At 30.9% G+C, this 24707-nt stretch overlaps 1 protein-coding gene across 1 annotated transcript in view; it reads left to right on the forward strand.

Moving 5' to 3' along the window:
* Window positions 1–22666, forward strand: part of unc-13 (protein unc13 homolog) — a 907591-nt gene extending 884925 nt beyond the window's left edge. The window contains exons 20-21 of the mRNA XM_089594724.1: window positions 13209–13371; window positions 21946–22666. Coding sequence (XP_089450850.1) covers window positions 13209–13371; window positions 21946–22237 — 455 coding nt within the window. The 3' untranslated portion in view covers window positions 22238–22666. The remainder of the gene's footprint in view (window positions 1–13208; window positions 13372–21945) is intronic.
* Window positions 22667–24707: the final 2041 nt, after the last annotated feature.

The following is a 24707-nucleotide window of genomic DNA, read 5'->3' on the forward strand; positions in this document are numbered from 1 at the left end:
TGTTAACTCACCTGCACAAGCAGATACTATCATGAACCATTGTCAGCACTGCATAATTGTATATGTACTGTAATAATTATAGTTTGCAAATAACTTCTAGTTAAAACCGTCTTCGTAGATGAGGGTTATCTTAAAGGAATCTTAGCCAGAAAATTTTAAGAACAAAAATTCCTCATAGACAGTATGACAGTGATTTTTCTGACGGTAAACTTAGTTAAATTTCACATTTTCCAGATTAAGACAAATAACTTATTGTTATTTTAAATAATTCTCTATGAAATATAATATCAATTACTTATATAAAACTTTTTAATCAGATAAATGACCAACCACACTGATCCATAACTTCTTAAACTGTGTGTCAAAATACCAGACTTAAGAAGTCATTTGAAACAAGTTCCGTTACACCAGGAGCATATTATGAGTTACGCATAATTTCATCCATAATGCCAACTTTAATGACTAGTTACAGACTCTTGTATGTGTCTTAAGACAATTTTTTAGGAAAGTTTCATAATTCCATTGACTCAGTGATCATTAAAAATTATTTTTAAGGAGTTTAAGTGTTTTTTTACTATACGGCACTAGAATAAAAAACTTTTATTCCACTTTGTAGGACCAAAATTCCTTCTCACGGCGTGAAATCAGTAAAAAACCGTATTTATCCTACGAGAGGGATTCAAGTACTCTTAAAATCGCGTGCTTATAACCCTCAGCTGCACCTCAGGTGTGAGTTGTCAATAATTTAAGGCATTTCTTACGTATCCTTTCTAGATGGGTATTAAACTGTTTATTTAAATTGCAGTTATAGTAAATCTCACCCTTAAGTAAAAATTGCTAACATCAAGGCAATGATGTAGTACCTTCTTTTCAAGGGCCGTACATAATTTTTTTAAAGTTATACTTCTAGAGATGCGCTTTCCACCATCTATTTACTCTAGTAAATGAATAATTTTGTATTGGTGACCTTGAGAAAAAGCGTAATGGAAGTATATTCTGCATCGTTCTTTTCCCTTGACTCTACCCCCCATGACGTTTTTCCGGTCTCTTTAACACCGAAAAACGTGACCATAGTACACATTTTCAATTTTATAAAATTTTTTTTTTTTAACTTTTTGAAAAAAAAAAAAATAAAAAAAAAAGAATTTCCCAAAGGGATTTGAGCCTTTGTATCTTCTTATACGAGCTGAGGCCATTACTCACTCTGCTGTGAGCGGTCCAGATAAATGAATTTCAATGACTCCTCCTTATTATAAGATTTGTAGCTTATTTAAAGTGTAAATTGTTATTCACTGTTTAATAACCAATTTAGCTTGATCATGAATGACAGTAATAAAAAAATTATTTCTTTAATAAACTAATTTTTTTAATTCAACATTTTGTGAAGTTAATAAAACTCAAATGTTAGTATATTTTAGTAGAGAGGCTTTCATTTTTCTTTATGAATACTTATGGACTCATTGTTTATTTGTTAACTTTCAGCTGAATAAAAAATTGTTTAAGTAATTTTTTAATATTTTTTTTTTAATTTTTGAAAATTGGAAAAAAAATTTTTTGTACTCTATAAATAAAATAATAAATTTTTATAGCACTTTCTTCCCTTTTAAGATCACCTATGTAATTATTTTTTGACTTTAGGATATACTAGCAGCCCCCCGTCTCGGCTTCGCCCGAGACTTACTAAATAAAACACCGTGGTGTGTTGACATGTAATGTGAAACGTTTTCAGATAGAAATTTTACACATGTTCCTGACACATCTCAGAACAAAAGATTTTCTTATTAAAAAAATACTTTTTCAAAATCCATATAGTTTATTTGGTCGAATAATAAGATGTAAGAATTAGAAAAAATAATTATGCTGAAAAGTACCGTGCGTTCTTTATGCCATAAAATAATCGGTGGTCTTAAGAAGCCGTTGATTTACAGTTTCTCCCGTGTAATTTACGAAGGGGGCTATTTTTTAAAGATGTTAAGATTTTAAACCCCCAAGAAATTTATATTAAAAAAAAATTTTTTTCCCATATCTCACAACTTTATTACCAGAGCAACAAAGTCCTGGACCTTAAGCCCTACATTTTTATTGCCACAAAAACACAAATACAGTTTCTATTTATTCAAAAATCTGAGTTGAGATCTTTAAAGATTTCAGAGATTGCTGTGAGGGTACAATTAAAAGCTGATCTCTCACGTAATTGATTCTTTATTTGTCGATTTTGATGCTGCCGTTCCAATCTCAATAAATTTTCTGCGTCAGTTTCTTGACGCCGAAGTAGAATTGTATTTATTAGATACATTTGAAGTTTTTCTTCCAATTCACCCTCTTGCGACTTTTGGCAGGCTTAAAATTTTTGTGACCCCTAAAAGCTGTTTTGTGTCTACTTTGTTAAGTTCTAATATATTTGTTGGCAAGGTAGTTCGACGTCCGATGGCCCTAAAAAAGACCGGTGAGCTTCTTAAGTTAACTCTTTCTTGACTTCAGTTAACAGCAATTCTGACTGCCTGGATACCTCAGGGTGTTTTTCTCTGGCTTGCTGTCGAAAACCCAGAGTGATCGGAAGAAAAATAACAAAGTCCGAAGCTTTGAGGCTAGTTGTAGTGCTCTTTCCCAACGTCTCCCGGTATAACATTGAAGACTTTGGTGTCTGAAGCACCTTTTTATTTGTAGATTCAGTTGTTTTGGTGATCTTAGATGGGGAGATTGGTTAGTGATACTTGTCAAGTGGAGGCTGTCCCGTTGGCTCAAGTTTTGTTTCCTTCAAAGCTGTTATAGGTTTGCCCAGCGCAAACCTTGGAGAGGATCAGTGATTCCTGGTTGAATGCTTAGAGTTGAGAGGGTAATATAGGGTCGTCAGTCACCAGGTTTTCCAGCCTTGTGAAGAACAACTCTTCAGGTGACGTCTGCTAGTGAATGGCTGACTTGGTTTGTTAATGACCATCTTTAGTTAATATAGTCTTTTAGTCGACGAATCACTTCCGGAAATGATTGTAAAAATGTATTTGTTGGCAACGTAGTTTACACTTAGGTGGCCCCTAAAAAGAACTGATGAAATTGATGATTAAGTAGGAAACGTAAATACTTATAATGACCCCAAGAAGCGCCCGTGGTGAAACTTCCAGGCTATTCTTATTCCTGATGATGAAGAGCTGGCTACGGGTAGCTTGATTCTTACCCAGGGAGTCTTGATGTCCGGAAACTGATGGAGTGAGGTACGCCTGTGACCAAAGAATATTTCGTCTTCGGGTCGTCTCCAGATAATCAACCGCTCATCGTTAGACAGGATTATGTGGGTAAGCGCGTTGGGGACGCGACAACCAAGAAGGTAGCCGTTGTGGCTGCCCGTGCCCCTCAGAGCTGTTTTCCCTGGCTTACATTTGTAGCCAAAAACTCTCTAACTGCACGGTGCAGTCTGCACCAGGCGGGATGGTGGGACTGCTACATAACTCTCAAGAGTTGGTGCAGATTGTGCTCTGGCTAGATGTCTCCTGGTATTATGCCAGAGACGTCATCAGTTGGAATAAATTTTTTTTTGATCTCATTCGTCGAGATTCAGGGTGAATGGACATCTAGGTCCCTTCCTTCTTACAGAAGAGTGTCGTCCGTAACCAGGATACCCAGCTGCACGACGATCTACATTCTCGATGCAGCTTGATGAACTGCCAGTAGACGATTGCATGAATTTCCGCGACGCTCACGCCTCTTATAACTGCACTTATTTAATTCTGTTGTAGGTAGCCTTGATTTTATGTCGACGCCACCTAGTGGATTTGATTGAACTAAAGAGGAAAGCTGGCGTAGTTTTGCTTAACTTTGAGCTCATTTATTGCTATTGTTATTAAATTTTTTTAAGATAAAAAGTATACTAAAACCATCTAGGAAGTATCATGAATTAGTGTGCAAGGTTTCAGTAAAATCGGTTTAGTAGTTTTCGCGGTTAGCGATTACAACGCTATTACAAGCATTTTAAAGGTTTTAGCGACTTTGCTTTATATATTATTATGATGTTTATTACATATTTAGTAGGAAAAAAGCTTAGCTCAAAGTTAAAAGATGTGGGAGAAGCGCAAATATATGCAGCAGCTCTGGAAATTATGGTTCTTATAGAAATTTCCTTACATACACGCTTTTACGCATACTTGACCTCTTCTTCATTGTGTTGTACAGATAGAAAAAATAATTATATATATAATCGGAAGTGCTACTTGTTTATCTTAGAGTAATCTTTTATACAAACAAAAATTGAGAGTCTTTAACATATGCTATAATTGCAATTTAAATTTTTTAATTTATTTTCTCTCAAGGTTACATGTTAAATTGCAATTTTTTTTTAATTTATTGTGTTAAAAAACGATCTGTAGTTTTTTTTGGATGTTTGTTGTACTTTATTTAGTATACTTTTGATTTTTAAACAACATTCGTTAAAAATTCTATGTGTGATAAACGTCCTGAAGGGACATCTACACTGACATATAAGACTGTGCTATTACAGAAAGCGGTACTACACGATGGTTGTTCCTTATTGTTAAAATACAATTACATTTTAGATATAAAATATGGAGTAGGGATCAATGTATTAGTGCAACGTTACAAATGTCACTATCGTTGGTGATAGAAAGCTTTTTTTAAATCATCGAAAGATTCGATAAATTTGCATAGTCTTATACTATCCAGTCTTAGTATAGTTTATGTTGTATTGTGCCATTATATATTCTTCATAATTGTTTAGCTATAAAATAGTAAAATATTAATTAAAAGTATACTTAACTAACGTGGGTATATTCATTCCAATGATGATTGTACCACCTTTATACATAATATGTATAACTCTGTTATTTGCTACACAATTTTATAGAAAGATAACCTTTTACTTAGATACCCAAGCACCCCTTTGTTCACTGGTTTTCTCCCTTTGCCGGAAATACAAAATTTTTTCTTGAGTTCAGGGAGAAAGCGCAATAAACTTTCAAGTAAAAGTTATATTTATTGCTTATAAGGAAATATATTTTGACATTGTCTGCAAGGAAGTCGCTACTAGAATTGAAGGCTAGGAGATGGCCATACAAAGTATATAAATAAACTTTGGCTACGAGCAGTATATACAATTTTTTACCCAGAAAAAAAGTTGCACTTAATTTCCTGAAAATAGAGAATAAAGCTGTTCTTCTGGTGATGGTTTAAGAGTCGAATAATTAATGTAATACATTAAGTATTAATTTAGTATCCATTATTTATAGCTGCATTGTCAAGTTAACTTTATTTACAATAAAATTAAGTTTATAGTTTTATTTTAACCTTTAGAAAAGGTTGAACTGTTAAATTTATCAAAACCTGTGTGAAATAACGTACTAAGTTAGTCTTTACTACTTAATACAAGGGCCAATAAAGAAAAATACTAAAGCCACTCGACAACTAAGTTAGTAGAATTAGACAAATGATATTTTTATAAATCTTGAAGTAGACTTAAAAGGTTTATTGTGATAAAACTTTGCAGAGTAGTTATTTAGAATACGATGATTGTTTCACTCGCTGAGTTCTTGCTTAGTTTTATTACCAACAATGTTTTTTTCATGATCGCTCTTCTTTTATTTTGCTATTTTTCTAATATTTGAATCCATTGTATTTTTTATTCTATTTCGTTCAAACCATGTTAAATTAACTACTTTTTTACTTATGCCTTTTTACATAACAAAGGTATATTTAAGCTTTATCAAAATCATTTTCAGTTGTCAAGTGCCAGTATTAAAAATAATTTTGTTTACTTATCTGTTGATTTATTTATTTACTAAGCTTAAATTGTTTAGCAAATAAGTAAGTGGCTTTCAGGAAAAAATTTTTTTTATTAGATTTGTATTTCTTGACGTTATAGCAATGTCATGCTGGGCACTTTTAAGGGAGTATGCTAGGCAGTATGTTGGCTACTGGTTTGTGACTATTGGAGGGTCCTTCAGATTGTTATGAAAGTTTAACAGTTGTATACTTTTTTTTTTGCTATTTTATATACTAAAGGGTAAGACATATCAAGAATTTTAATGAGAAAAATTAATGGTATATGACAGCTTCTGACACAGTGATTAATACTGTCTACTTGTCAGGTTAGTAATAATTATTACTAAAATAGTACAGTAGTGTCATAATTTTAAAAAATTGCATGTACCGTACCCCTGAACATCAGGTAATTATATTTATTTCACGTGTTCACCCATACAGCCACAAACAATGCAATAAGATATTACTTTTGCTTTATTTATCTTTTTACTAAAATTTTTTTGGTTTTATTTCACAGAATTCGTTTTGAGTTATAAAAGTTCAAAAGTTAAAATTATTTTCTTAAACTTATACTATTGTGGGTGGTTGAATAATTTTATAATTAATTTTATTACCTTAAGCAAGTTGGGTGATTCCTAGATAGGGATAAACTTACAAGTTTGCGTCATCATCGATCTTATTTTAAACGTAACAACGAGTAAGAAAATCAAATAGTGAGAAAGAAAGAATAAGTAAAATAGTAGAAGCTAGTCAGTTGGCTGCTATTGTCTGACACTGGCGTTATATGAAAGAGTTATCAGAATTGAGATAAAGTTCAGTGTAGGGGAGACTACAGTAACACAGAGGACAAAGAAGAGTAGGAGCGTCACAGTATACTTTAAAAAGAATATTTTGCTAATTTTTCGGTGTTGCTTTATGCATATAGGTTGTATCAGGGTGTCAAACAGCCAAGAGTTTTCGCACAAGCACAGAACGATCTTACTCTCTCTCTCTCTCTGACCAGACTGGCAGTGGAGAGAGAGCTTTCCCTACTTGTACCTTTTTCCCAAGCTTCTCTCGATCCAACAGCTTAAATATTATCTTGTACCATGTAGGGGTATTATCATCGTTAATCGAATGACCTACGTCTTTTACCCACACATTGAATCTGAAAAATTTGTTTTCTAATCTTGATCATGGCAAATTTTCTTTTTTTTTTCTATTATCATTCCTTCTAGTGTCCTTTCTTATATTAGTCGTTTAATTATTATAGATAGAGCCACCTTTTTAAAAAGCATTACATATTATAATAAAAAATTACTGATTCTCCTATGAATTTCTTTTATTATTTAAATAATATTATGATAAATATGTAACAGTTTCTTGGTATAGTGAGTGTATAATGATATTTTGTGGGTGAAAGGAAATATGCAATGAAAAGTCTGGTCCACTCCTCCGTTGCTATTCACCCCACCACTGAGCACTCCTCTCTCTCTCTCTCTCTCTCTCTCTCTCTCACTCTCTCATAAACGTACATACGGTAACTATATAACTATTTACGTGTATGTATGGCCTTTTCCATATTGAAGTGTACTATTGTGTACTAAACGTATATTGCATATACGTAGCCGTATAGAAGTGTACATAAATATGTAATTAAATATCATATTTCATGCATATAGCATTTACACATATTTATATGTTAGATTACGAGTGAGCATATATGATAATTATATATTTGTATTGAAAAAAATTTTTAAATTTTTCTGACTGGAAGAATGAAACCCTCAAACTTCGAATTGGTAGTCAGGGACTTTATCCATTATGCTATGCATCACGCAGTTTTGATTTCGGTTCTTATTACTTATAGATATCAACCGAGAAACTTCTAAATTTGAAAATCTATTGATAATTGCGCATTTTTTATATAATATTTAATTTAGCCCACTTATTGCGAATAAAATAGTTGTAATCATTTTTTAATGGTTAAGTAAAGTTGAAATTGTAATTAAAAGTCCGTTTTGCTTATATCTAATAACGAGTGCTTGAGATGCAAAAAGACTATACCTACAGGCCCTTTTCATTGCTTTTGTCAATATTTAGCGCTTGTAGAAAAAGTTGTATTAATTTTACAATTTGCGTTATTTTTCTATCATTTTTAAAAAATTGCTTCTTGGCGAACAGGATTTTTTTGAAATGTAAACACCTCACCGTAATTCAAATTTCTTCCAGGATCTTCTAATTCTGTTCACTCAATTCCTGCATGCTAACCAGTTTTTAGTAAAGAACCAACGAAGCTCGTGCACGTGCACAATCACGCACAGGTATCCAAAAAGAGAAAGAGAGGAGAGAGACAGAGAAAGTAATACACATGAACGCACTGTTCAACATAAGTATATACCTTTGTGTCTGTAGGTAGTTAAAATAAGTACTCTTTGCCATGTATTGTTGTTATTTCCCGTTCTCTTTGTTTATATGTTCATGAATATGAAAAATTTTAACATAACTTTTTATTTACTTTTTTCTAACCTATATTCACTGATAAATACATATATTTAGAAATAAACTCTTTTTTTTAAGATAAAAATATAAAATTAAAATTATCTAGGGGAACGAATTAATAATTTTTTATCATAGACAATTAAATATTACTGATATCCATCATGTACCTATTCTTTGATGTTTAACATCCATCAGGAGTCCCGAGACCAACACTTGGTTTTTTTTTTTTTTTTTCAAATTTAAATCTCTCAACAATATTTTAGTAAATAAAAACTGGATAATGTGACTAGAAATAAGTGAAATTTGATAGAAAGTTACTTAGTGCTATAATTAATTTTACTGATTTAATTTTTTCTTTGAGTAGCTTCCCATGAAGGCCTATTCCTCTCATTATGCCGGAATTATTTTCGTATGATAAATATATTTATTACTAAAGAAGACTAATGAGGAGTTTAATTATTTAAAAAGTTTTTAAGCTTCACTATAAATGGAAAATATTAAAAAGTTAAGTAATTCTAAGGTCACTATTGATTCAGACATAATTCTTGTGTTGCTTGGTTAATGAATTTATAAATTAAAGAAATTATAAAAGAATAAGTAACTACCTTATATACATGGTAGCAGTATTAAATATTTATTTACAAATATGTGTATAATACTGATTGCTGATTTGTCAAAAGCAAATGATATTAACAATATTTTACGAAAACGATGGCAGTCATGCAAACATTTACATCATTAAGTACTCTGACAATCAACTTTTGGAGTAGTTTGGGACTTATATTTACATATTTTTGAATGGAAAAATTTAAATTGATTTTCAGATATTTTGAAATTAAAAACTTTACTGCCACCAGTAGAAAAATAAGACCTTATAAAACAAAGTGCATTTAATAATTCTATCTCCACTTAATTTTATTTTTTAGACTTAATGTCTGTAAAGATAAAAAATATTATCTTGGGCTAAGCATTTTAATGAGGCAAAGTTATAATTACTTTAACTAAAATCTGTAGATTTTTAATTGTAAAATACCTGTTGCAGTTCATGTACTTGCAATTGTATTTCAGTATTTTTCGACTTCTTAATTACAAGGCTCTTCCACATTATAAGCTAATTGATATCACTAAAACAAAAAAAAATATTGAAAATTTTGCAATAAATTGAGAGTTATACTCCAAAATTTAGTACTTAAAGCATTTATAGGTTCTAAGAAACTAAGCAAACTCCAAATATTATCACTTTTTAAAAAATTTTTTCGTATTTCTTGAATAGCTGTCACATAAAAATTTAAGCAGTTTTTTCGAAATTACGTTTTATCTGCTTTCGAAAGACTTTGCAAAATTAAAGCACATGCATCACCCACAGTCATATCTTTAAAAAATTTTAAATCCTTATCCTTAATTTTATAATTGTAATCATCCGCGAACTCTTTTATGGTATTTTCATTGAGAAAATAAGAGCTGATCTGTATTAGAATTTGTGAACATTTACTGCTTACTTTATGGGTAATGGTTTTTTTGTTTAAAAAGTTGCGTTAAATTTAGTAAAATAATGCAAACTTAAATGTAAAAAAAGTAAATACGCTATCACTTTGTCTTCATTTAGCAAACAATTAATATAATCTGATGAGCTTTTTTTTTCACTTTTGCTATTTACTAATTTTATTCTATCTTAATCAGTAAGCATCCCTCAAAAAAATAAAAATTTTCACGGTTTAATATCTTCTTAAACATTGTGCAATCAACTGGGACATAAAATATTATGATTTCGATAAAATTACCTATGTATGTTGTTTGTGTTATACATTGCAAGTGGAAACTGGTCTTGTGTGTATGACTTTACTACATTCATTTTTTTTTAATTTTTGGTACTACAATTTAAAAGTCAAAGATAAGTTTATTGGTTGACTATTACTTTTGTCAATATCAATATCACTTTGACTGACACCTGACTTTTTTACGTTTTTAATAAAATAATTCACGAAAAATTGGGACGTTACATGAGTCTAAAGATACGTTCCTAGAAGTTGAATTTACAATTAGATATTCAGCCGTATGGGAGACAATCAATTTAGTGAAATCTTTTTGTTCGTCTTTTTACACTCCTAGTCTAACTAAAAGGAAGTAACGTTAGAATAAGACAGTGAACTGTTGTTTCCTACAATGATGCGAAAAAATTGTTTTAATTTTAGTATTTAGTTTTTTTTTTTGTTCCATCGTACCTGGGAGACACGTATAAAAATAACAATTACAATTTTATTATGTTCTGCCTACGCCTTCTCCCACACATTCATACATATTTACGTGTAAATATTATTGTATGTTATTTTAATGAATGTTATTTTCATCACAACACTTATTATAATTACTATTATTGTTTTTGATATTCTGCTTTTATCATTATTATTATAATTGCTATGACTTTTCGGCATGCAGCGTCTTCCAGAATGCATTTATACGTGATAGAAAGAAGGTAAGGATACTTTACCTTTGTAAGACTTGGAGGCTTCGTAAATATATCGATTTCTACTTTGATGATCGCAAAAATACAGATCTGATCACCACTTAGCTAGCAAGATCTATCTCTTTGGATCCCTAAAGTGAAGTATACTTTTGCATAATACTTAAAGCCAGGGCCACTTAAAATTTTATATTAATGTGGCTGTCCATCTCTGGGACAACTCAGAGTTCTTATTTTTTATTTTTTTTTTGTTATCTACCTTTTGTGGGTAAAAACATTTTCGTTGCTTCCGTTTGTTAATGACTTAAGCTAGTCCATATAGCTTGTTTCTGCAATTCATTCTGATTTATATCTTAAATACTTTATATTGCAGTGGATCGAGAGACAGTGCGACGCATGGCCACCATGTATAGCACATGTCAGTGGTAGTCAACGGGAAATGGTAAATAACATTTTACATCACACCACTCCACAATGCCATTTTACAACCTCGCTTTTGCTGCACTGCGCAAGTCTGTAGGGGCAGTGCAATTATAGAAGAGGCTTTGAACTGTATATTCTTATACACTGAAAAATAGTGGGAGCTGCTAAAAATGGTGGAGCCAATCAGCACTGCGTGATCCTATCCACCGCACTGTCCCTCAGCCCACTGTACTTTATCTGTCGCTTGAGAGTGCTTTATTTGTAGCTTTTGTACTTTTCAAAATAATAAATAGGCGCTGCTGGGTATTTTGTTCCAACTATTTGGCAAGCAAAATATCCCTCCATTTTTTTGCAATCCTTTTTACAATGATTGCAGCTATTGCATTAATAGCAAAGTTTTGATCAACCCCTTTATATTGTAATTTCAGGTTATGTGTCCATATCTCAGGCATCTGTAGCATCTTAGAACTTTAAATATGTTTTCTTACTCTCTAGCTAGTAAAATCTAGTAGTGGGCTTTTTATTTTATCTGTATTTCAGACATTGGTCTCTTTAATGTTAACGAAAGCTGTTTCTTCCTGCTTTGTATTTTCTCTAAGCAGTATCGCTATTCTCTTAAGCAATAAGCAGCGACAATGTGATGTCCTGTTTTTCTGTAATGAGATCCAGATCCTATAATTCAAGCATTACCCTTTTCTTGTTATTCTTCAATCAGCCTAGCCCTTCCATGGACTTTGTCTGACTGCTGATGATTTTGTTTATGTTTTACACCTTTAAAGTTGAGAAAAAAACTACCTTTTTGGTTGTCATTACTCCTTTGATAGTAATTTTGACCTATTTCAGCTTGAAAACTAGCCTCAATTTTTTGAAGACCTCAGAAAAGCTCTGCCGTTCGACCATCTTAAAATTAAATTATCTGATTCTCCAGGACAAATCTCTGGGATCCCGTCAGCACACGCTACGACGACTCTTTCAGATTACTTTGATCCTATACAAGCGTGTTTTATCTACTAGAGAAACTCGACCATCAGGATATTCACAGAAGTATTGAGCACCTAGTGGAAACCGTAAAAATATTTAATTTACTAGTTGATGAAATTCAAAGATGACTTTGATTCTTAGCACGTTTTACATGACTTGCTCCGATGATCAACAAATTAATTGCTCGTGTATCGCCCTTGTTCAGGTTACACTGGCCAACTGATCCTTAATAAGAGGTAGACGGCTGACGTAGTTGGGATTTATCCGGACTAGTATCTCTCTTGACTATGTGACACTAATAAATGAGTCCTAGCTGATCGTTGCTCTTCCAAAATCATTGAGAGCTTATATCCCCTTGTAACATGATTTTTGTTGGAGGTATTTTGTAGGTGAACGTTCTTTAGCGTTAGTTTAGTGTGTTATATGCCCATTGCCTGCGACTGGTGTTTAAATTTTAATTTAAATGTGTAAGGTAATGACGAGTTTTTATTGAAAAAAATCTCTAAAATTATATGAAATAAAAATTTTATATTAAATTGAATAAATTTATTTAGAATGTGCACTCTTTCAAGCTAAAAATTGTTAAGGATAAAGTCGAAGAACTTATTGAAGTATTTAAGATGATTTATCTTATTCAATTAGTATCTGGTCTTTTTTATCTATGTCAAAAAATAGATGCTTGCCAACGTTAAAAAAAATTATTTTAATAATAGCCTAGCCAGCAGTTGCTTTCAGAAGGTTTTGCCAGTAATGTTACTTTAATGATTGTTTAACTTTTATATGATGTTTATCCAAGATTTGAACGTTTTTTCCGGTATTACAAAAAAGTTACTGTACGTAACTGTTCATAGTGAAGGAGCTTAAAAGAATACTCAAGCAAAAAATAAAAAAGGATTTTTTTGTACGCAAGCTTTGATGGATTTCTTACTATGTGAGATATGCAAAATAACTTTACTCATATAATTTTTCTTATTTCTTAGGATGAAATTAATTATTACAGAATATAAGTGGTTTAAATTTTAAATAAAACAAATATTTGTATCCATAGGTTCTTTGAATTACTACTCTAACATTCGTTGTATTTAAAATCTTACAGTTATATCAGCAGACAAATTGAAGTGGCCATTAGCAAGTGGCATGTTCAAGCCATTTATTGAAGTTAATCTTATCGGACCACATTTAGCGGACAAAAAAAGGAAGCATGCGACCAAATCAAAAAATAATACTTTATCACCGAAGTTTAATGAGTCGTTTTATTTGTAAGTATCAACAAAACAATTGAAATTAAAGAAAGTAATGAGAATTCAAGCTCTAATGGTAAAGAAATGTTTTTTAATGTTTGCATGCTTTTGTTACTACTGTGATGTTTTATGGTTTTCATAACATTGTACTCCTAAATTGTAAAGTGCTCTATGATACATGTGTAATATCTTCATTCGTAGACTGTAGTTACTTTAAACTAACATCAGGCGTAGTGAAATACTTTTAATACTGTAAAAATAACTCTCAAAGCTTGATGATACCTTAACGTAAAGTTGACTAGCATCAAAGCTTGTGGCTTGTAAGTCTAATGGTATCAGCACTTGTAACACAAGACTAGTGATATTAAAAATTTTCATGCCCGTTATTATTGGTTCTAAATTATCATAACGTACAATATATATACTTTCAAGAGCGTGTGGTGGCTCAATCGGCTAGATTGTGGGTTCCCAATTAAAAATGTCTAATACAAACTGATAAAATTTTTTTTGTCTGTTTATATTCGGTTTTTGCACTAGGAAAACCACATCAAAAGCAATAACGTTAAAAAGTTAATTTTTCTCATATATATTTTTTTACCAGCGCAAGATTAAACATAAGTAAATTGTCAAATTAATTACTAGCATGTGGATGGCATCTCCAAAACAGGGGGGCTCATGTGTTTCACGTGGAATTGTAATAAAAAGTTTTTTTCTTACTTTTTTAAAGATTCCGTGTAAAATATTGGAACCCCTCTGTTTTGGTGTTGCCATCCGGATGGTACGACAACATTGATCAATTTACTTATGTTTAATCTTATGCTGGTAAAAAAATAGATATGAGAAAAATTAACTTTCGAACGTTATTGTTTTTTGTGTGGTTTTCCTAGTGCAAAAACCGAATACAAACAGACGAAAAAAAATTTTATCAGTTTTTGTGTAGACATTTTCAACTTGGTTGGCACGCAGGAGACTGCGGTCTCATTTTCAGCCAATGCAAATTGTTTGAGCAAATACCTGTGTGAATTCTTACACGTTCTTTTTTATCATGTAATGCTACTTATAAAGGGGATGGGTAACCTTCTCGCAGAAAAATTGTCTACTTTTTCCCCATTTATCTTCCTAGTACTGGGAGGCCTTTCATCTCTTTCCTCCTCCCTTGACCAAGTGAGGAGTGCCTTAAGTAGTAGACTTTTGTTCAACCAAACGTATGACACTTAGTATTTATAGTACATAGTATTATACCTATGAGATATTTCGATAGAACTAAAGTTTGCTCGTAGATCATTCTAATACATTTCTTTGTCTCTTATTAAAACAGTCAGAATTCTTTACTTTGGTAAGCACTCTTGCCTTAAAAATATTTTAACATTTTTTTTCACAGTTAGAAAAAAAAAAAACTAGTGTTGCGTTAAATAAATGTGGCTTTATTTCGTAACATTTTTATATTTTATTTTTATTTCAAAAATTAATATACGTTGTAGACCTTGATCTATTATTTATTGTTACTTTCTTGAATAAAACATCTCTGACGTCTTTATCAATTTATTAAAATGAAACAAAAATTTTTATAAAAATACTTTGCTAGCTTCTAATACTTTATAAATACATTTACAAAAGTAAAAAAATTTATTCAGTTCATTCTAGCTTCAATGAAATATTTTAAATTAATTTTTTTACTTTTCCGCAATGATACTGGCAAAGTACTTTTAATTGCACAATGTATCCGATGATAACCAATATTTCACTGACAATTGATACAAGTTTCTTACATCATATGCAAATAAAACTCTCTTTTAAACGATTAACGTATAAACTAACCAAATTTTGCATATTTGAGGTACAGGATCAAATTTGAAGTAAGAAAATTTCTTTTATGATTACTATTAGGAGACATATGAAACTCTGCTGATATAAATGTGTGACTACGACGTTAAGTTATTTTTAAATGGTTTTGTACATAGGATAAGAGTTATAAGATGTTTGTGTGGGTAAGCTAAAATTAAAAGTGAGTTTATTAAATACCACATCATATTTTTTTAGCTAAAAGCTAGTAACTTGAAGAATTCAGTTTTCATAAAAAATTTTAGTAATCTTGTAAATAAAAATACATTGCAATCGCAAGTAGTCACAGGAAACAAGATTACAATAAAGTCTGTTGTGCAATAATATAATTAGGCATAGACATGAAATAAGATTTAAGTACGTTTTTATCTACTACAATTAAATTTCTTATATATTTCCCTGAATTTAACAGTTGTTCTTAGATAATTGCCTACTAGCCACCATGCACTGCCCCTTAGCGGCTTTTCACTACCTCATAGACATGACAGCAAAAAAAAAGTGTATAGTAAACTGACATGTTAAAAAAACTTATTACACTGGGGTCTGATAGGTATTTTGATATTATTCAGAAGGGCGAGTACTGGATTATATATAATCACACACGCACACACACATACACACACACACACATATTCTCATTTTATATAGTTGTCTTGGCAGGGCATTTCACACAACCCCTCACAGCCTACCTAGACCCCCACTCGACCCGCCCACCACTGCCCCCCACACAATGAGGTAAGACCCCGTTATTTTCTGGCTTAGTGAACGCAGTGAAAGGATATTTGTATTCAAGTGTAAATCATGCCAAAAAATGCGGAATTGTTTGCAACGTTTTCAAAACTTAGTTAAAAAACTGTGGGGTTGTTAAGTTTTTTATAATTAACAAAAAACTTTTGTTGTGGCGAGAACCTTGAAAATTATCATTTTCTTGGCTCAGACATAATTTGCAAACACTAAACATACCTAGATCGTTTGCAAATATTTTGCTGATTTAGGAAAAATATGTGGAAATACGAAATATGCAATGTTAGTTTGCGAATGATTGTTTTTTTATTAGGCTGTTGTCCCCACTATCAGAATCATCTACTGTAGTACTACACCACACATAGCAAAGGCACTAAAATTTAAGTATGCTCAACTTAAATTTATACATAATCCGAATGAGACTATTCTCACCTTTTTTTATAAATTTACAATTTTATAGAAGTCTGCAATAAATATTTAAACGCAATAATAATTAGTTAATAGTAATCAAACAAATCTATTATATGTACGTTAGTAATATATTACTGTAGGCTTTTTAACTACTGTACGTCGTTCGTTACTGTTCCAAATTTGAAAATATTCAAGTAACCATTGATGATACTAATAATGATAATAATAATAATAATTATTATTATTATTATTACACGAGGAGTTTGATCGATTGTAACAGCTGGTTATACAGGTTGTATGTACTCACACTGTTAATAACACAGGATTTGACAACGCTCTACTTACGTGGTAAGTTAGATGGCAGATTTACACAATATAATTATCATCAGAAGCTGCCACTATACTTCAGATTTCGGAGTCAGGCTCGGAGCAGAAGACGGCTAAATAGTGTAAACACGACTTATTATTGTGGATTTTATTGTACAGTTGTTTGTGAGCATAAAAAATGCTAGGGTAATAAATACATTTATTTGGACAATTTATTCTAGTTTATTAATTTACAGCTTTTTTATCAAGCCACGGGATGCTGTGTGAGGGAAAGTAAAATTTTTTGATCCATGATACTTGCAAGGAAACGAAACGAGTTTGAGTGTACAACATTTGAGGATTCAGCACATAAGCAAAATTAATGTCTCATTAAAAAAAGTTTTCACAACAACAATGACAGTGACTTCAGATAAGTTACATTAATTATTCCAGTTTTGACATATTATGTAGGAAGCAAAATAACTTTGTTAATACTTCCTTATTTAAGATCTCTTTTAAATATGCTGTAATATGGATTCAATCATTTTTAAATGGAAAAATGAAGAAGATGTATAATTTTCAAGAAATACTAACTTGTGGCAGTATGGAAGTGTGCATAACTACTTTACATTACATTATGCTCGTGTATGAAATAATATGGTTTCTTTAATTAAGGTTTAGTATTTCCTACTGCTGTTGGTATTGTTTAGATTCAACGAATCGAGTTGGACAATGTCACTGGCTTGGAACTATTTGAAGGAAAATTACAGAAAAACACAGTATTGCATTATTGACTTGCGTTTATTTTTTTAAGTAATACTAATGTGATCATCTGAGTATTGTTATAGATAAGTATACTCCCAGAGAATTCCTCTTAGTATTCTTCTGGACCACTTGCACCTTCTGGTTATAAAATCCGAAACAAACCAATTATTAGTGCTTCAATGTGGAGATTCGAGCAGCGATCACTTTATACACTCCTCGATCTCATCATGTATAGTTTCTTTAACATCGAATTCTTTGTGGATATTTCAAATGCAAGTGTCTATGTTATTATAAGAAGAAATGGCTGCATTTGGTCCATGTTAGTGAATGTTGGATAAGGTTTATGAAGAAACAACATCGAAAAATATCTCACACAGAATACTTATTCGCTACAGTATTTGTAAAAGACGAGATGTACAAAAATTAGCAGAGAAAATCGTTTTTTAATCAAGCAATGTAAAAACTTTTAATAATTTATCAAAATTTTTAACAGAGCATAACAAATAGTTCGATAAAATATATGGTAGGCATGCATCGAGGCATGCACAGTACTACTATATGCTGTCACTATGCAAGCTCACAATTATAGGTAATCAAATGTTCGATGGTTGCATTACATTGATTGTATGGATTAATTGGGTGTATAGAAAAAAAAAGTTTTATATTTTTCATACGAGAGTGAGTCATAAGTGTCTGTTAATTTTCTGAAACTACATTGATATTCGGTGAGTGATCAAATTATTTTGGGGAAGATTGATTTTTTTTTTTTAAATGTCTACAACAGAATATATAAATAAACATAGACATTATCTGTAATTTACGCCATTTAGTATACAAGTAATGATTAGATTACGTAGAACAACAAAGCCATGTTTATGACTTTGCTGCGAGAGACCGTTGTTGGTTTTCTACTTATAATATTTGAATTGTCAAACTTTCGCCAACATACCTCCTTATCTTTTAGATATGAAATGTAATGGCGTAAGTTTTTATCTTTATATACAGACTCAATGTATTCAATCGCGCCGATAATTTTAAAAGTCCTGTTATTCAATATAATCTGTGAATGTAACTTGAACAAAGGGTATGACATACAATTACTCTCTAAATCCAAGCAAAGTTGGTGACTTATTTCAAAATGGGTTTGTAATGATAGATCACTTCTGCATTTGTTACAGTTGATCTTGAAATTTACATTGTGCTGTATACAAATTGTCATGTAATCAGATAAGTAATTTTTCCATGTAAGTTTGATGATATTGAAATGTCTATACTCATTTAAATTACACACATTGTATTGTGATTCTGTAAAAATATCTGGTATCATGATTTTTCTAAAAAATTTCCCAACAGGTTTTTTCCAACAAATTTCATCATTTTGTAAAGTATTAGTTTCAATCGTGTTTATTCAAAAACTTTGCATAAATATTTGATTCTATGAGCATAAAACTTCTTTAAATTATACTTTGATCCATAGTCATTAATAATATTAATCAGCATATGATTTATATCACCAAAGTTTTGAGCACTCTCAATTAAGTCGTGAAATTGTTTTGATTCGTTGTAACACAATACAAGTTTTTTAACAATAGCATCAAAAAAACTTGAAGAAATAACATATTATCTCTTTTTCCCAAATTCTACGGATTTTTCGCGTTGTAATTGATTATTACATGCCTGTTTTTGGGAAACACTGATCTCTTTCTTTCTAGTGACTACATATTAGAGAACGGTCGTAAAAACGAACCTTTCTTTTTACCAATGGGCAAATTATTAGTTACAATAATATTATCATGGGTTCTTTTAACACCCTTTTGATATGAGATACCATTTTGAAAATTTGCAGGAAGGCTTTGTTCAGAGTTTAATTGACAATTTTCATCTTCAATATCTATTTTGCTATTTTTTTTTTCAAGTAATGAATTTGTATTAAATTTTTTATCTATACTATTATCAAACGAATCTCAAGAATTTATATCTTCATCACTTAGTTCAACTATTTCACAAGTAAAATGAATACTATGAGGTTTGCTGCATTCAACAACATAAGGTTTAGATTTATTACAGTATTCTTCAGAAAATTACTTTTCGAGTAATCTGCAGGAGTCAATGAATTATCAGATTGACACAAATCATCCATAGTACTGACTATGTCATATTTTTCATCTTTGAATATATTTTTATGAGTAATAAATGTTTTTTCGTTGGTGCCATCATTGCAGTTGAAACTTTTATTTGAAAGATTTTCATAATCACTGGATGACAGGTCACTTATATTATTGTCTTCATTCACTGACGCATTACTACTAGAAATAATATCAAAAGGTTCGTCAAAACTGTCTTCATCATCATAGAGCTCAGTAGGTTTATTCAAACCCATCCAATTTTCCTCCCACGTTAGATATGTGTCATAATTGCAACGATTTTCCTTGTTATGGTCAAAATCTGACGAAAACACATAATATCTAGCTCGTGTCAGACATTTTTTGTTGTAATTAATATTTTCTAATAAATATTCTTTGACTCTTACGTTGCTCTCATGTTTTGTTGGTAAAAAATCTTTAAAGTTATTCTTTTAATTTGATATTAGTGGAATGAAGGATTCGTTTACGTTTGAAATTTTTATTTCGTTAATCATGACTCCAGTCCAATTTACGAATTCAAAGCTGAGCTTCAGCAAATTTTTACAAAATTCAATATTATAAAAGGCATTTTTGGATTTCAATTCGTTATCTGTAATGAGTAATCGAGCATCTAAAAAAATGTAACTGAAATGCTGCACAAAACTTTTAAATAAATTTGTGTCCAATTTAATCTCGTCTTCTTTGCTTCGTAAATTTTTGAACTCTTTTTGAATTTTTGTAATCTTACTACTTTCAAAATTAATGCTTACATCTAGATCATTTATTTTATCCGAGGATAACAATAGCATCAGAAAACAAATAACTTGATACAGATGCACAATTAAAGCTGATTTAGAGTTGCAGAGTAAGCTGAGTAAGTGATCCTGAATCAAAGCACAAGGAATCATTCGAGGAGGAAGACGATGTCCAGTGACAGCTGAGTACTTGAAAGCCTAGAATATTAAAGTGCTAACAAAGTAACCTTGCTCAATCTCGTGGGTTTAAATGAAAAATATAAGTTTATACTTATCTGATGCCACAATTGATCATTCTTGAAAAGCAAAATTTTAAGCACTGAACTGTGTGAAGACTAATAATGTTTATTAGGTAAATTAAAAAACTAGAATAAATTATCCAAGTAAATGTATTTATTACCCTAGCATTTTTTATGCTCACAAACAACTGTACAATAAAATCCACAATAATAAGTCGTGTTTACACTATTTAGCCGTCTTCTGCTCCGAGCCTGACTCCGAAATCTGAAGTATAGTGGCAGCTTCTGATGATAATTATATTGTGTAAATCTGCCATCTAACTTACCACGTAAGTAGAGCGTTGTCAAATCCTGTGTTGTTAACAGTGCGAGTACATACAACCTGTATAACCGGCTGTTACAATCGATCAAACTCCTCGTGTAATAATAATAATAATAATAATAATAATAATTATTATTATTATTATTAGTATCATCAAAGGTTACTTAAATATTTTCAAATTTGGAACAGTAACGAACGACGTACAGTAGTTAAAAAGCCTACAGTAATATATTACTAACGTACATATAATAGATTTGTTTGATTACTATTAACTAATTATAATTGCGTTTAAATATTTATTGCAGACTTCTATAAAATCGTAAATTTATAAAAAAAGGTGAGAATAGTCTCATTCGGATTATGTATAAATTCAAGTTGAGCATACTTAAATTTTAGCGCCTTTGCTATATATGGTGTAGTACTACAGTAGATGATTTTGATAGTGGGGACGACAGCCAAATAAAAAAACAATCATTTGCAAACTAACATTGCATATTTCGTATATCCACATATTTTTCCTAAATCAGCAAAATATTTGCAAACGATCTAGGTATGTTTAGTGTTTGCAAATTATGTCTGAGCCAAGAAAATGATAATTTTCAAGGTTCTCGCCACAACAAAAGTTTTTTGTTAATTATAAAAAAGTTAACAACCCCACAGTTTTTTAACTAAGTTTTGAAAACGTTGCAAACAATTCAGCATTTTTTGGCATGATTTACACTTGAATACAAATATCCTCTCACTGCGTTCGCTTAGCCACAGCTATAGCTAGAGCCTCTTTTCCCACCACCACCTTAGGAGGGGAGCTAGGGGGGTGCTGGAACGGCCATGGTTTACCTACTAACTACCTTAAGTGGGCTCTATCCTTTACTCTTACATTTTGAAAGCTAAGTGCATTTGAGAAACTATTTCTGAAATCAAGAAAATCTCTCATGTTTGTAACACCTTTAATTATAACCAATTTTAACAGTGACCTTAAACAGTAACGTCAATTAAACATGCAATTATTTATAACATATAAATGTCTAAATAAGACTTACACGTTTAAAAAAAATCATCTTTAATAATACTTTTTATGTTTTTAGCATTATTGGAAGTGATCAACAACTTCACTTTTATGAGCTTCATATTTGTGTCAAAGATTACTGTTTTGCTCGAGAAGACCGTTTAGTGGGCCTAGCAGTTATTCAGTTAAAAAACATTCCAGATACTTCAAAAGAAAATATAATACAACTTGGTCGAAGAATACAAATGGATGAAACAGGATGGACAATCTTGCGCATTTTATCTCAGCGCAATAACGATGAAGTTGCTAAGGAATTTGTAAAATTAAAAAGTGATTTACGGCAAGAACACATACTATCTAATACAGCTTAAAATTGTATACGAAGTATAGCGAAGAAAAACTTATGATACATTGGCTATGAATAGAGTTACCAGTTCTGTATAACTTGTATATCATATAGCAATACGTTATGTAATATTTTAACAAAACGATAAGCAAAAGACTCACTGATAGTTGCAGCTACGAGATTTGATAATAGAGTGTAAATGATGATGAAAAAATCTGTTAAAAAAAAGTGATGTAAATTAACGGTAGGAAAATTTATGTCATAAGTTGTTGTACATACTGACGTATAATGTTAAATAAGTTTTTTTATCTAAAATTGTAGTACGTAGCATTGCATACGACCAAAACTTCTTAAATTACATCTTAAAAGCGACGTTTAATAGTTTGTACTTACAAAGTATTACAAAAGAAAACCAACTAAAAGTAAAATGTATTTATCCGTTATTAAATTACAAATTTTTCAACTGTACTGAGCTGCGTCCACAATAGAATTGGATTCAACCTTTTAAAATACATTGATTTCATAAGAAACATTTAAGAAATACTTTATTTTTTTTATCTTTTTGACCCTTGTATAGCCTGTTTTACTCACATTTTTGTCATTTTCGTAGCATGATTCTAATAAAATTAATTTAATTCATTGGAACAAAAAAAAACAATAAAAAAAAAAAGAGAAAGAAAAAAGACTATTTAGTCTTCCTAATGTCTCATTCCTGGACGCTGTTCAGCAAGAAAACTGGCATGCTGACTTGAAAAACAATGATGGGTAGTACGTAATCTAAATACGTACATCATTTCAAGTTTTTTGAAAAACTTCATCGTATATGCAGAAAAAAACAAAAAATTTTCTGGTAGCCAATTTACTTCGTAAATCCTGACGGCTGACCCAGAATTATTAGTAAAATTTTGAAATCTTCACAAATAAACTATTTGTACCCTTCGTAATAAGGTTTTTTCAATACCATTTCTGTGTTTGTATATTCTTCTTTCAATACAGTGGAGTAACACGTATATTTATGTATAATGCAAAGAAAGTACATCGCCATACTAAAGAAGTTTTCTCTACTGCGTGGACTGCTTAATCGAGTTAAAAATTTCGTATTTTCTTATATTTCCGTGTAAGTTACTTGTTAGGTGCTTGAAAGGTTCATCATCAAAAAATTACAGATATAAATGTATAACCATTTGAACTAGTCAGTACCTGTAAAAAGAAAAAATGAAGTATTTAAGTATGGTTGGACCAGTTATAACTGACGTATGCTAGTTTTAATAGTCAAAAATCCTTATACTCTTACATATGTGTTGACTTATACAAGCTCCAATCATGGAAAGCAAAAAAAAAAAAATTTATTTGATTACATCAAAACAATTAACAGTTCATAGACTGTGAGATCTTGTAAATTTCTTACTTTCCATTGGTTGATCGCAAGTAACACATTGAAAAATAAATGTTTGGGCTTAATATTTCTCAAAATTTTGGAATAAGTTACAAAATTAAGAGACGAATTTTTTACTCATTACTGCTCGATTCGTGTTTGTTACTACTGCTTGACTTGCTACTATAAGTCTCATTATTTTTACTTTTATCTCCATCAACGCATGTTTCAGTCATTTTTAAATTCTTATCATTTTCTTGTCTATCAGAATAATTAGTTTTACCTTCAACAATTATTTGCTTTTTGGTTTTCTGAATCTTTAGACGTGGTTTGGATGGTCTACTCAGATCCTACATTTTTTGAGATACGTATTTTCAAAGTTTCTTTTATTCCTCGTAGACAACTACGTCATCAAATTTGTTCTCATTTGTTAGATAGTATATAAAAATTTTTGTTTAGAAAAAAAAATTTTTTTTTGAAATCTTGTTAGTACAACGCTGTTTTTTATACGCTAGTATAAATTGTACCTTTTACAGCTTTTAGCCATGTGCTGTCCAGCTTTGGCCTAGCAGTTGTATTTGTTTGCCAACATCTCTTTCTACTAATGCTACATTTTTTAAGATCTTCAAGTCCGATAATACTAAGGACAATACTTTTTACAAATGTAAATTTTTCGCATTTCTTTCCCACCGACTTATTTACGGCATTATCGTAATGTATTTTTTGTATGAATATACCGTTACCACAATAAATCTGCACACAGTTTTGTATCATTACTACAATAAATACATTTACTTGGCGCTAATAGCTAACAGTTTATTATAAATTTTTCACCTCTCTACTGCTTTTACGAATGAATCCAACTGCAGGTTCGCTGCCAAAAATCCTGTCAAAATAGTTGACATTGTTACTGGCTACAGAATATAAATAAAATCATGAACAATCACTAAATATGGCTAAAATAGTTTTTTAAATACAATCTTCCTTCCTTGTTACTCAAGCGGAAAAAGGTTCTTATGATAAGTTGGTAATAATCGTTTTTAATAATAAGTTTAAAAGATAAAAAAATAATAACAGTTTTTGAAGTCTAGATTTAAGACAAGTAGTAAGACATGATTTA

The sequence above is a fragment of the Copidosoma floridanum genome, unplaced genomic scaffold, assembly GCF_036245765.1.
Source record: "Copidosoma floridanum isolate Cflo_tuat_1 unplaced genomic scaffold, Cflo_Japanese_pri ptg000021l, whole genome shotgun sequence".
In the NCBI taxonomy this organism is placed as follows: Eukaryota; Metazoa; Arthropoda; class Insecta; order Hymenoptera; family Encyrtidae; genus Copidosoma; species Copidosoma floridanum.